General features: G+C 37.9%; 1 protein-coding gene and 1 pseudogene across 3 annotated transcripts in view; one reads left to right on the forward strand and one right to left on the reverse strand.

Annotated features, from left to right (window-relative positions):
• PFKFB2 (6-phosphofructo-2-kinase/fructose-2,6-biphosphatase 2) overlaps positions 1-4,946 on the forward strand; it is a 32,279-nt gene extending 27,333 nt beyond the window's left edge. For all 3 annotated transcript variants that reach the window (XM_056815845.1, XM_016430134.2, XM_056815846.1), the window contains exon 15: positions 120-4,946. In XM_056815845.1, the coding sequence (XP_056671823.1) occupies positions 120-143 (24 nt within the window). In that variant the 3' untranslated portion in view covers positions 144-4,946. The remainder of the gene's footprint in view (positions 1-119) is intronic.
• A 6,638-nt stretch (positions 4,947-11,584) lies between these two features.
• LOC100020189 (heterogeneous nuclear ribonucleoprotein H-like) lies at positions 11,585-13,852 on the reverse strand (annotated as a pseudogene).
• Between the last annotated feature and the right edge of the window lie 1,303 nt (positions 13,853-15,155).

Consider the following 15,155-nt stretch of genomic DNA (forward strand, 5'->3'; position numbering starts at 1 on the left):
GAGAGAACGTGTGTTTGTGTGAGGAGACAGAAAAGTGTTTTTTTTTTTTTCTTCCTCTGCCATTGTAGTAATAGTTTTTTTTCTTCTCTCTTTCTCTCTCTCTCTCTCAACTCTCCTAGGTAAAAGTGGGGCTGGCCATGTGAAGGGACTCCCCCAGATTCCATCAAGATGTTCTGCTCTGGATGAGGAAACCAGGGCCTGACCTCTGCAGAAGATTCAGCCAGACCTACTGCTCACTGCCAAGCTTGGGACATCAGTGCTGCAGGGGCTAGAGCAGGAAGCTAAGTGGGGGCAGCTGGGCTTTGGGGACCATTCAGAAGAGGCCTGGAAAACAAATGGCAATCACAACCACATTTTCTCTCCAATGAATACTGTGAATATCATCCAGGCTGGGAAACTCAGAGCCTCAGTGTATCCCAGCCTCCTTAATAGCCTGTACTGACTTACTTCTCTGAATGGAAGCTTTCCTTTGTTTGTAATTCTCTCTTAGCTGGCTTTAGCCTGCATGGATTATTCTGGCTCACCCAGGAGTCTGCACTTTTAGCTGACTAATTGCCTTATATCTGGGCACTGAGGCAATTCTTTGAATTTAGTTGTTACCTGGCAAGGGGGCTAATCTCTAGAAAGAGTCAGCCCTGGCCATTTGTCATCATTCATTTTGGGCAGTCAGCTTTGAAGCCCAGGGTCTGCTTCCACCTTTCCAGTATCCTTCTGCCCTCCTGAGATCCAGAAGGGGAGGAGGTCTGCTGGGGATGAGGCTTACAGTCCCTTTGTGGAGGTGGACTGGCTGCCACCATTACAAAGGAATGCCTTTACTTTGAAACTGTTTTTCTTGATTTTAGGGTCTTGGCCCAGACTCCTAAAGAGCAGAAGTTTTTGAAAGGCTCCCCAAGATAAATCCATGGTTGCTCCTGATTTCTCCCTTGTAGTGACTGCTCTTTCCAGCACTGAATTTCTTTCTAGCTAATGCTTCATGTGCCTCTCATGCGTAGCCAGAGAAGACTGTAGTTCCAGTGGGGAAGAAGCTTATAAAGAAAAAAAAGGTTTTGAGTCAATAACTTTATCTGAAATTTCTCTCCATTTCAAACTATCAGGCCCTCCATGGTAGGGTCTGTCTCAGGGCCTTATGGTCTCCAAGGAGGCTGCGTTTGACTAAGGAGACTGTCACTGGGGCACCAAGAAGGCAGCTTAGCCTGCCAACCCTCCCACAGTTGGCCGGTACCCCAGCTAATTCTTGTTCTAGGTGCCCATCCAGCTTCTTTGTCAAAATTTCTAGGGGTAAAGGGAGAGCTGATACACTCAGGGCTTGGGAGCTGGCTCCTTTTGGTTTCCCTTAAAGGTTTTAGCGCTCTTGCCCTTACTACTCTGCATGTGTACTAGAGAAAAGGGGTGCAGGTTACCCCGCAGGGCGATCAGAACTTCTAAGGCAAGCCTGACTGGTCTTATAAGGATAATGAGCCTTTAAAATTTTTGTCTTATTTATAATCTTTTAAAAAATCTCTGAGATCAGCATGTCGGAGAGGGAAGTGAGGGAAGGAAAGGGAGGAATGGAGAGACAAAAGATGAATAAATAGGAAATTTTCCCCATGAGATCCTACTATCATGTGGGAGATCTAGGGTTCTTAATTACTGTAAGAGTGAAGAGTTGAGCTGCAGGCAGGTCAGCTCCCAGTGATTAGGAGTTTGTTTTCTATGCATATACCCTGGCATCCAGATAGCCCCCTCAATCTTCCCCAGAACAAGTGATTTTTTAAAAAAATTGACTACTGGAAAGCCAGTACATTGAAAATTCTCTCATATATTTGAAATGTAGAGCTTCTCCTACATCTTTGTAAGCATTCTGCTGTTAGCTTCATTTTGATTCATAGTTTTGTTTGATTCTTGCAGGGGCATTTGGGTTTGCCATCCAAATAGTAAATTTCTTTTTATTCGATGTCTTCAAGCAAACCACTTGCTTGCTTTTTTACCTTTCTTAGTTGTGATGTGGAGCAGATGGCCTCTTGAGGTTCTCTCCAACTTTGACCTTCTTTGTGGGTCAGTTTTTTTATTTTATTTTTTTGTCAAGTGAATTTACCTTAGGTGAATCCTTATTGCCTCCACTGAGTTCCTTTCATTTTGTTTTATTTTTAATGAGTTCCTTTTTTTTTTTAAAGCCCTCACCTTCTGTCTTAGAATCAGTATTGTGTATTGTTTCCAAAGCAGAAGAGCAGTAAGAGCTAGGCAATGGGGGTTAAGTGACTTGCCCAGGGTCACATAGGTGGGAAGTCTTTGAGGCCAGATTTGAACCTAGGACCTCCTGTCTCTAGGTCTGGCTCTCTATCCACACTGATCCACCCAGGTGCCCCCATATGAGCTCCTTTTATAAAATTTTCTGAGGACAAAAAGTGTTAGCTCCTAGATGTCATGAAATGCCTCAGAATACAACAGAATACAACAAAGCCTTTAAATCATGCACTCGGGGAAAAATGGCAGATTCCAGATAAGACCATAAACTATATACTGTTTAAAAGACTAATTTTATAAACAATGAATTAGTAGATTATACTTTGGTTTCCAACGTAACCAACTCATTAAGGACCAGTGCCTAGCCGAGGGACTCACAGGTACATAGTAAGCAGCTTTAATAAAAGCTTGTTCACTTGAAACATTAGCACTTCAAAAATGGTATCTGTATCTATGAGACCTTGGTACAATTAGCCACCTCCCGGGTCTAATAGGTTTCCTCATCTGTAAAATCTGAGGATTGGACTAATTGACTGGAGGGACTTTCCTGCTTTAAATGGATGATCCAATAGTTCTAAAGTTCTCTTCAGCTTCAAATTGATGATTCGTGATCCCAAGTTTGTCAGCGTGAACCGAAACAATTAATGGCTCCCATTTAGCTCCACTGTGGGCATTAAGCAGCTCCTGGAACTCATTAGTTGAATGTGGTCATAGAAACAACTATAATAAGAGCTAGCTTTTTAATCTTGGAGTGGATTTCTGATTCAGTGAATAAATCCATAAAGGCGCAAACTGTTACAGTAAGCGAATTCCTCCTGAGTAGGGAGCATATGTCTTAGTCCTGGCAGATACTTTTATCATCAGTATCAAGCAGACCGCTAATGGGGTGATTTGAGAGCTTATGAAAATTTCCCATTGCTTTCTGGGTCCTTTTGCCTTCAGTCTCTTGATTAGAAAGAAAACAAGGACAAAATGGGACCATTTCCCCCATTTTTCCCATGCGCTCCCAAAGCAGAGAATGTTTTCTTTTTTTTTTTTGACTTTGGATTTCCAGCATGTAGCATGTAACAAGCACTTAAAGTTGAATTTATGGAATTTGAATGGCTTAAGGCCTTTGGAGATTGTGACATGCCCAGGGTCACAGAGCAAGTCCTTGATAGAGCTGGAATGAAAGTCTCCCACATTGAGAGTATACTAAGGACCCCTCCTAATCACAGCTAATAGCCTTATTAGGATCTGGACCAGAAGATGGTGGTCCAAAGCGTTCTTCAGGCTTCGGTAAGGCTCATTATTACCCTGTTAGCCACTGGATTTTGATGACTTTGGGATAAAATCAGCATTTTTTTCTTAGCAGGTATCCCCCTGGATTGCCTAAATTACCTCACCCATCATGGTAATTTTCAACTTGTGCCCATGCAACTCTCCCCCCCCCCCCATTCATTTGGTAGCTTAGGGAGTTGGTTGCCTTCCTGCTAGGACTTTTTTTTAATGAGCTGGAAGGAACTTTAGGAATCCATTAGCTTCCTACTGACCTAAAGGAGGGGGAATGACTGAGAATAGACAGTAAATATTTGGATATAAAGGAAAAAAAAACTTATATGCAATCTGCTTAATGTCAGTTCTGCTTTTTTAAGAGGCACTTATTTGAATGTTAAATGTTAAAATGTTCAATTTTGAAGTACAGATACTGTAGAGGATAGGAACAGGAGGAAGGAAGGTGGGAGACAGCAGGTTTTAAAAGTTGCATTAGCACAAATAGAGCTTCCTGTTTCTAACAGGTGGGTTTCTTTAAAAATAAAAGATCAAGGCACTTTTCCTCCTTTCTTTCCTCTAATCCCATTTCCTCGTTTTATTTTTCTTCCTTTCCTCACCAGACTTCCCTGATTTTTTTTTCCCTTCCCTTCCTAACCCCACTCTTCACTTGGAGCATGAAAAATTCTCCTGCAACTCTGGCAGCACTTTATATATTATTAAGGATGAAAGAATATTTACCAAATATGATTTTCTTTTCTTTTTGTCTATGTTGTGTTTTGGTTCAAGTCATCAGTGAAAAAACGCAGGTCAGATCCCACTGGATAGACTTAAGCAGCAATTTGAGATGACTGGCTAGAATTCTGGAGGTAGAGTAACTGTACAGCCTCTTGGAGGAATCAGTGTTTTCTCCATCAGGAGAGTAGTTGTCTAGAAAGGTCTGAAAGAAACTCCTTCTAATCTACTTCCAGATTCCAAAGAGTAGCATATTGCCTGAGGAGAGTGATCTATGGTCAACCTCACCTCCCAGGGTCTCTCTTCTCTGCCATTGCCAATTTAGAATCCCCATATGGTGGAGGGGAAGGAAGCTGGACGTTCCTGAGGCATTGCTGATTACAAGTTCTTAAATAATACTTTATGAATGTGCATCCCAGAATCACTTCTGGCACTTGGCTAATCACTTTCTTTTTCTACATTGATGACTCCAGACCTATGAAGCCAGTCTGGAGAGTTCTATAATATGGTGCATGTGATGGGAGTTTGCTTGTGTAGTGATCTCAGATTTTGGAATGGGTTAATTCAGGAAGGAAAAGCACTTCTCAGGCATAAGAGAAGTTTGTGTTCTTCTTGAAGAATGGTTTGGATTGTCTTATTGTGTTTATGTTATGTCACCAAACACCTCTTCTTTTTGATTATAATTACAAGCCATTGCAATGAGGCTTATTTGCAATAAAGCATTTTCTGCAATTCTCTATCGTCTTTGCGTCTGAGACTCTTGGTGCTGAAATTTTAATTTTATTCTTTGATTCATCCAACAAGTAGTGAGTATCTATTTAGCCCATCCCACTGTGTTAGCTAAGAGTAAAAGATACACAGAACTGTAATAGCAGAGCATTAAAAATGGTTAGGTAGTTGACACACAAATAGTGTAACTAAATACCATCACAATATAAAGGAGACATAGATATTGAAGTGCCGCAGAGGCTCTTAAAGGCACTCTTCTTTCCCTAAAACATTGCAAACAAATATCTCCACCTATTAAATCAATGCTGCTTTTGACTCAGGATCTTTTCAGCAGTGGACCAAAGGGTAACTTTGAATAATCAGATTATTTTGCTTGTAGGTATTGGAGTCTTGCAAGTACATGAACTTTCAAGAAAATTTCTAGCTCAATATAAACATACAGTTCTATCCAAAATGGTTTTTGTAAATTGAACAAATGATTTTAAACAAACATTCTAAATGTCAGCATTCTTGTAAGTAGGATAAAATGGTATTATTCCTGCGGGTTCTAGTTGGGCCTAGTTAGATATGAGACAAGGAGGATTTACCAACTGCTAATACAGACTGCCTCTTGGTCATTTGCCAGGAAGAGCACAAAGGCAGTGAAGAATAGCAACAGGGCTGCTAGAGAGGGCTCCTCATTGAGAAGATGATGTGTGTTACTAATTCTTGATTCTCTGCCCTCTTAGAGAAGGTAAAGAGAAAGAACTTGGAAATGTAGGTCCATCATCAATATTTGATCATAATACCAGCAATGTAGAATAAAACAAATAATGCAAAATAAATCACCAATAATCTACCTTCGATGATTCCATCATAGCAGAATAGGAAATGCATTTGTTGGATTTCGGACACAAGTATCATAAGGGCTGAAGGATAGACAATGCCCCCCCCCCCCCAACCCTTAGCTTCCATCTTGGAATCAATACTATGGATTGGTTCCAAGGCAGAAGAGTGGTAAGGGTTAGGCAATGGGGGTTAAGTAACTTGCCCAGGGTCACACAACTAAGAAGTATCTGAGGTCAGATTTGAACCCAGGACCTCCCATCTCTGGTCCTGACTTTCTATCCTCTTAGCCACCCAGCTGCTCCCCTAGACAATGGTTTATTTCAGCCTTCAACATGCATATTGTCTCATATCCATGTTCAGTCTTTTACCATTATTAATAGTTTAAAAATTAATCAAATTCAAAGAGTTACTGCCATGTAGTTTTTATTGTTCCACAGAGAAATCAAGTTCCTTAAAGAGAACCTACTTTGTTTCATCCTTTGTATAGATCAGGCACTCATTTGAAATAGCCAACTAATAATTCAAAGCTCCAGGAACACAGGACCCATGAAAAGACACAAAGGCAGGATTTGGGATGCAAAGTTAAGAGAATGGGAAGTGTAATGGCTTGTCCAGAAGAGAAAATATGTGAAGGAATAATAAGACTGAGAGGGTAGACTTAAACCAGACTGGGAAAGACCTTGAATGCCAAACTTTGGAGTTTGTATTTATAGGGATTAGTCACTGAAGATTCTTTAGCAAAAAAGTGACAGAGTGAGATTAAAAGGCCAGGGAAATTATTTTAGTAACTGTGTGGAATAGTTCTCAAAGTGGCTTCCATGAGGTCAAAATGATTTTGCAAAGATGTTATTTGCCTATTAAAACACTCCGCTTTTTCCAACTACATATCTGTGTGAAGCCAGATTCTCTTCATATATTTAAACCAAAACAACATCCCAACGGATTAAAAGTAGAAACAGATTAAAGAGAATCCAGCAATATTTTGTTAAGCCAGATACTAAACAGACATGCAAAAATATTGAAAACAATACCATCCTCCTGACTTAATTTTTGTGTTTTGGAAAATACAACAATTTTTAAATAAAATGTATATGCTAACATGATAAGTTTATTGATATTTCTAAATGGATTAATAAACAATTTAAAGATTTACCCACCTTAGTTTCTGATGTGGTAATATTGATGGATATAGCCCCACATAAACAAAAGCCCTATGATGTCCTCTATAATTTTTAATGATGTAAAGGTATTCTAAGATTAAAAAATATATATTGAGAACTCTCTGTTTGGAGGATGCACCAGGAATGGAAAAACTAAAAGTAAAAACCAATTAAGAGGCTACTGCAACAGTTCAGATAAAATGTGATGATGGCCTGAGCTGGGGTGGTGGTTGTAAATGGAGAAATGTAGATGGATGGGAGAGATGTTATGAAGAACAAATTTGTTTTTAAAGAATAAGAAGTACCTGCTATGTGCAAAGGATGCTGCTAAGCACAGAGATATAAGAACTCATTCTAATTAAGCAAGACATATTTAGGAGGTTTCAACTTCAAGTAAGAAAGACAGACCCAATGTTCATAGGGTATAGTGGCAAAACAGATGGTATTGCATCCCTTCTAATACCATCACTATTAGTAAAACCATATTTTCCTTTCTTTTTTTGCCATCTTACACAAAAGTAGGTGCTTACATTTTTATATTTGAACTTAACAAATAAAATGGGGATTTCCACACACAGAGGAGAACACAAAAGAGAAATAGTTTACAAAAATGCAGCTCTATTATGAATAACTTATATGTAACTTGCATAGCCATTCTGCTTATCTGTGCATCTTTTCAGCTGTCTTCTGTGCTTTCTCTGCAGTTAAAAATGCTTCAGTTGCTTTTTCCTTCTTCTCTTTGTTACTCTATCCCTAGTTCCCCTTATCCTCCCCACTTTTCCCCATTGGAAAAAAAAGAAGTACAAAGCTTTATAAGAGACAGACACAAAGCAAATTCTCACATAATTTGTGTTACATATATATGTATGTATGAATGTATCTTATTTAACATCTTGGGTGGTGTCTCTGTCAAGAGATAGGTAGACTGCTTCATCCTGAGTCCTCAGGGATTGTGGTTGCATTGAACAGAATTGTCTCGTCTTTCAAAGATTGCTTTCTTGATAAGGTTATTGATATTACATAAATCATGCTGTTTCTACTTCCTTTACTTCATCATTCATACAAGTCTTCCCAGATTGCTCTGAAACCATCCCTTTTGCCATTTCTTATGACATGAAGACATTCCATTACAGATACATGACAATGCATTTGGCCATCTCCAGATGGGCACCTATGGGGCAGAAACAGACAAGACTGATTATGAGTTGGATATGGGGAGGGGGGAAAGAAAAGCCTAGAATGACTCCACCTTCGAAAAACTGGGGGATTAGAAAAATTGTGGTGCCATCAACAGAAATGGGAAAGTTTTGAGGAGTGGGTTTGAGGGGAAGATGAGTTTGTTCTGGATATATTGAGTTAAGGATGCCTATAAGAAACATATATTGAGTTGGAGATGTCCAACAAGCAGTTGGTAATATGAGACAGAAACTCAGGAGGAAACCGAAGACTCGATATATAATTTGGGAATCTTCTGCCTGGAGACAATAATTGAATCCAAGGGAACTGTCAAGACCATTAAAGGAAGGATGCAAACCACAACTTTTTTTTTTTTATCATAGACTCCTTAACCCTTTTCAGAATGTTTTTAAATGCACAAAATAAAACATTACAAAAAAAGTCATCTATATTAAAATGTTGAAATCAAAATTAAGAAAAAGAAGCTTGTAGACCCTAGGTTAAGTGCTCTAGGTATATATAGAGAAGAGAACAGAACCCAGGACAGAACTCTGGGGAACACCTGTGGTTAGGGAGTAGGATGAGGACAGTAAAGAAGACTGGGACAGGATAGGTAGGCACACAGAAGGAGAATTAAGAAAGGGTTGGACAAGAAGATGATTGACACTATTAAAAACTGAAGAGAACTCAAGATAGATGGAAACTCAGAAATAGCCATCAGATTTATCAATTAAGACATCATTAGTAACATTGGAGAAATACAATTTAAGCAGTGGTGAAATCAAAGTCAGATTAGAAGCAACAGAAGTAAATGGGAGGTAAGGAAATTTAGGCAAGAATGCAGGGGGCTATTTTCTAAGAGTTCAACTGTTTTATGATGTCCTGAGGGACTGGCTAGGTCAAGTGAACGGTTTTAAGGATGGAGGCAACCCAGAAAGGTTTATATAAGGTGTGTGTGTGTGTGTGTGTGTGTGTGTGTGTGTGTGTGTGTGTGTGTAAATTCAGGAAACAAGGAAGGGGGAGAGAGAATGAAAAAAAAAACAAGTTTCTTGAAGATATAAGGGACAGGATTAAGGATGTAAGTAGATGGGCTGGTTTGGGCAATGAGTCATTCATCAAAGATTGAAGGGGAATATAGAATGAAGAATGATAAAGAGAAATTTGGCATGAGGCAGGTAGAAAATGTATAGAGAGACAAGCCTGGAGTCAGGAGGACTTGGATTCAAATGTGACCTCTGACACTTCTTAGCTGTTTGAACCTGGGCATATCTCTTAACCCCAATTGCCTAAGTCCTTTCCACTCTTCTGCCTTAGAACCAACACTTAGTATCAGTTTTTAAGACAGATGGTAAGGGTTTTTTAAAAAGAGGGGTTTGAGATGCAGAATAGTAAGTGAATGTAAAATGATTATCACTTCAGTAAAGAAGAGTATGGCAGAGGTACAAAAGCTGCAGACAGAGTATTGCATATCAGAGAAGTACCTCTGAAAGCTCTTCAAGACAAGTAGGTCAGTTTGGCTGGGAGGTAGATGTCATATGGGGGAAGAATGAGTGGTTAACTCAGGAAAATAGATTGGAGCAGTATTATAAAATGAAGAAAATGCCAGAGGAACTTGTATTTTATTCAAAAGTCAATAGGGAGCTCCTGAAGTTTCTTGAGCAGGGAAGTAATATGGAATAATGAACACTTTTAAGAATTGTCCTGGGATCATTGTATTGCTGTTAGTAGCAGTCTATCACATTTGATCATTCCACAATATTGTTGTTACATTGTACAATGTTCTACTGGTTCTTTTTATTTCACTCTGCATCAGTTCATATAGGTCTTTACAGTTCTTTCTGAAATCATCCTGTTCATCATTTCTTACGGCACAATAGTACTCCATCACCAGCATGTACCAAAATGTATTCAGCCATTCTCCAGTTAATGAACATCTCCTCAATTTCTAATTCTTTGTCACCACAAAAAGGGCTGTCATAAATATTTTTGTACAGTTAGGTCCTTCCCCCCTCGCTCAGTCATCATCAGTATTTTGGAGTAATGATTGGTCATTGCATTGAATAGATTTCCAAATTCTTTCAAAATTGTTTTCATTTGCATCATTATAATTATTTTTAAAATCATTCTCTTGGTTCTGCTCACCTCACTCTGTATCAATTCATATAAGACTTCCCAGCTTCTTTTTGAAACCACCTAATTTGTCATTTCTTATGATATGATAATATTCCATTATATTTATATAGCATATACTATTTAGTTTTTCCTCAACTGATTCAGACCCACTTTGATTCTCATTCTTTCCTACAACAAAAAATATTGCAATAGATATTTTTGTACATTAGGGCTCTTTATGTTATTGACCTCATTGAAGTATAGGTCTAACAGTAGTGTTAATGGATCAAAGAATATATATGGTTTGGCAACTTTTGGAGATACTCTTAATTCCATTCCATGATGGTATAATCAATTCAGAGCTCCATCAATAGTGCATTAATCTATCTATTCTCCCATAGCTCTTCCAACAACTGTAATTTTTCTCTTTTTTACCTCTTCTTTGTCTATCCTAATAACATGAGTTATCTTAATTTGCATTTCTTTTATTATTAGTGATTTGGAGCTTTTTTAATACGGTTGTTGATAGCTTGCATTTTTGACATCTATCTCCTGTTCTCTTTTTACTATTAGAGTGACTCTCATGTACATCTATGCCTATATTCCGTATATATATTTTTTTAATTTTTGAAAGGGAGATTAATTTAGCAAGTTTTACTTGGTGCAATACAGCAAAATCACAATACAATGAAAGATCTAAATCAAGGACTTGGAATTTAATACAAACATCAAGATCAAAAACTTAAAGTAGCTATATTACATCTCAAAATTGCCCTCCTTAACTTAAAACAAACAAACAAACCAGAAGCTTGAATGGAAGAGCCTTACAGGATAGCAAATGAAATAAACTAGAACAAATATGCCACATGTTTCACTTTTGAATCACAAACACAGCTCCTATATTTGTTTTACAAAAAAATTTGTCTCTAAACATGCATTGCGAAGTGTTCCATGTAATGCGGTATAAGAGCAACATTTAACGTAATTGAAACCGTTTCGACTTAAATATACTTACTGTTTAAGTACACGCCTACAACATAACTACCTTGAGAAAGCTGAGATTGTTTAACAGTTATAGTCTCTACTTGGCTTGGTTATTATATCAGAGATGAATGTTTTTATGCATTCAAGAATATAGAACCTCAGTTTTTTTTTTAACTAAACCTGATTTTGCTTCATTCAGTAAACATAGATCACAAGCTTGTATTGCAAAACTGTTAAACTTCTGGGTTTTTTTTTTTTAAGTTGACCAAAAGTCATTGATCAGGATTACCTACCCCATCCACCACTCATACTGGACAAGCCAAACATCCCTCCCATTCCATTCACTCCCATAGATGCATAGCTTCTGCTACTGTAATCACTGCTGGTCATTGCTCTTTGCAATGTTTGATTAAAAATAACGAGTTTTCCTATAAAACCTGATCATATCCACTCATGCTGCTTTGAACATTATAGCCTCTTCCATAATCTCCACTCAGCTGCTGACTAGCTGGACCACCATAAGTGGATTGGCTCAATGATCCCATCCCTCCCATCATATGGCTACCATGAACACCACCACTTGCTCCTGCTGTAGCATTCAAGAAGAGACCTACATATTTGTGCTGCACATTTGTTTTGTCTTTTGACATGGCTGCCAACAGCTACTAAGTAAGTAGCAAATTCAGCATCTCCTTCTCCAATCACTCTACCATCAGATCCAATTTCTTTGTTTCTCTCTTTCCTTCACTCTTTCTTTCCCTCTTTCTCTTTTCTTTCTTCCATTCGTTCCTTCTTTTCTTCCTTCTTTTTTCTTTCCTTCCTTTTTCTTCCTTCCTTCCTTCCTTCCTTCCTTCCTTCCTTCCTTCCTTCCTTCCTTCCTTCCTTCCTTCCTTCCTTTCTTTCTTTCTTTCTTTCTTTCTTCTTCTTTCTTTCTTTTCTTTCTTTCTTTCTTCTTCTTTCTTTCTTTCTTTCTTTCTTTCTTTCTTTCTTTCTTTCTTTCTTTCTTTCTTTCTTTCTTTCTTTCTTCTTCCTTCCTCTCCTTCCTTCCTTCCTTCCTTCCTTCCTTCCTTCTTTCTTTCTTTCTTTCTTTCTTTCTTTCTTTCTTTCTTTCTTTCTTTCTTTCTTTCTTTCTTTCTTTCTTTCTTTCTTTTCTTTCTTTCTTTCTTTCTTTCTTTCTTTCTTTCTTTCTTTCTTCTTTCTTTCTTTCTTTCTTTCTTTCTTTCTTTCTTTCTTTCTTCCTTCCTTCCTTCCTTCCTTCCTTCCCTTCCTTCCTTCCTTCCTTCCTTCCTTCCTTCCTTCCTTCTTTCTTTCTTCTTTCTTTCTTTCTTTCTTTCTTTCTTTCTTTCTTTCTTTCTTTCTTTCTTTCTTTCTTTCTTTCTTTCTTTCTTTCTTTCTTTCTTTCTTTCTTTCTTTCTTTCTTTCTTTCTTTCTTTCTTTCTTTCCTTTCTTTCTTTCTTTCTTTCTTTCTTAAGAAACCCTTACCTTCCACTTAGAATCAATGCTAAGTATCAATTCTAAGGCAAAAGAGCAGTAAGGGCTAGACAATAGAGGATAAGTGACTTGCCCAGGGTCACACAGCTAGAAAGTGTTTCAAGCCAGGTTTGACCCCAGGATCTTCCATCTCTAGGCCTGGCTCTCAATCTGCAGGCCCTTATTAGGCCCAAATTCAATCCATACTCTAAAAGGGTTGACTGGTAAGAAAATAAATTGTAAATAGCATTTTCAGTGACTCTGTAAGGGAATTCTTTCATGTGCACAAAATAGCCTGTTGTACCCTGGAAAGTGGACCCACCATCTCTATATCTATGTTCAGACTTTCCTGAAAAACAGTGTTTGAGGTCTCTTCCAAATCTATAAGGCCTAAAGTCATATCCATCATTATAATTATTGTAGTCATCATAGTCTCCAAAGCCTCTAGGCACCCTCATTCTTTCAAACCCAGTTTCTCTACTAAGGCTGTTATAGCCTCTGCCAGCTCCAAAACTGTCACAAGGACCTGGCCACTGCATAGTCATTAGCTTTTGAGGAGGATTATAACATGCACTAACTTCTGCCAAGCCGCTCTTGCAGATTTCAGGGTACTTATGCTCTATTCTTTCCTTGGGTCTCTTTAGAGCCTTTCTGGCTATTTCCTGTGAAGAAAACTGAATGCAGTCCTCCCCTGTCCTCATCCTTGGAAGTCCACCAGCAATGTTATCTCATTTGGTACAACCTCCAGCCCTGAAAAAAAATAAACAATTTCTTCCTTGCCAAAGCCAAGTGAGAATCCTCTAAGGTTCACAAAGCCATCATTGGCAGCATTAGAACTATTTGGACCAGTATATTTTAACATCCAATTCATTTTAATGTTGTTTGACTTGAAAACTTCAACATATCTGTATCCCATATATCCCAACATATCTGTCTCTGTCTCTGTCTCTCTGTCTCTGTCTGTTTGTCTGTCTGTCTGTCTCTCTCTTTCTCATATCAATTTGATTTCATCTAGTTCAAGTTTAACAAACACTTCTTGGGTTGCTTTTTTGAGTACAAATGAAATGATTGCCCATTTGAATTTTGCATTACAAGAAGCATTGAACTCCATCAGGTAAGCGGAACCAGGACAAGCCCAGAACTTTCACCATGAAGCCTTCTCTACCTTCAATGCTCTGCATCATCTCGTTCATTCACTGGTGGCAGCTGGATATTTGACTTCTGCATGGCTACAAAGAAATGCCACTATAATTTTTAGACGTCAAACCATTGTAAAAATAAATTTATTTCAAAGATTTTTTCCACTGTTTTCCTTCTAATTCTACCTGTATTGATTTTGCTCATGTAATAGCTTTTCAATTTTATGTATTAACTATCCATTTTATCATTTACAATCATCTCTTTTGGCAAAAAAAAAAAAACACTTTTCCCTAGTCGTGGTTGTAAAAAATATTTCTTGTTCTCTTGTCCTCTGATTTGTTTATAATTTAGCTTTTTGTATTTAGTTTGTATTTTGTCTGTTTCAAACTATTTGTGATATATGGCTTGAGATGAGCCTAGTTTCTTCCTGACTGCTTTCTTGTTTTCACAGGATTGTCAAAGAATGTATCCTTATATTATATTCTTGGAGTCTCTGGGTTCATTATACACAATGTTCAACTGCTTCTAGATTTTAATTACCAAATCAATTCCATTAATAAACTTTTTTTCTCTCTTTTAACTTAGTAGCAAGTAATTTTGATGATTGCCAATTTGTAGAATAGTTCAATATCTGTTAATCATTGGTCCTTTTCCTTGCCACTCTTTTCTTTTATTTCCCCTAAGATTCTTGACCTGCCAGATGCCATTTGGTCTTGTCCCCACTCATATTTCTAGGAGTACTTCATATTTCTCTCCTTTATACATTCTCTTACAGTTAACTGACCTCCTATTTACACATAATATCCCAACTACTGCTTCCTTATGTTTTGCAAGCAATACCTCATGTCTATAATACATATCCACTTCATCTCTGCCTTGTAAAATCTCTAGATTTTCTCTAAGTACAGTTCAAATGCATAAAGCCTTTCTTTACTCTCCCAGTTATTAGCACTCTATCCTTTATAAAATGACTTTGAACATACTTTACTTTTTACTTTTTTACTTATACATGTATTGTATTACTGCCCCCCAGATTGCAAACTCTGTAAGGGCAGAGACTTATTCAGTTTTTGTTTGTACATCCCATCATCTAGTATAGGGCCTTACTAGACAGTGTTAGTGTGAAGTTGTTGAATGTAAACATTTTACTTTTCTTCTCATTCCTTATAAAACCCATAACCCCACTGTTGCACAGTCAGAAACTGAAAGTTCTTTCCAAACCACTCAGACTCCCTATTCCTGAGACTATGGCAGAATATCCCTTTTTATCCAGAACTTTCACATGTTTTCAGTTCTAGCCTCGAGCTGTTCTTTCCACTCACTCTTCAATGAGGTTTTGTTGTCCAA

This window comes from Monodelphis domestica, chromosome 2 (genome assembly GCF_027887165.1).
Source record: "Monodelphis domestica isolate mMonDom1 chromosome 2, mMonDom1.pri, whole genome shotgun sequence".
Classification (NCBI taxonomy): Eukaryota; Metazoa; Chordata; class Mammalia; order Didelphimorphia; family Didelphidae; genus Monodelphis; species Monodelphis domestica.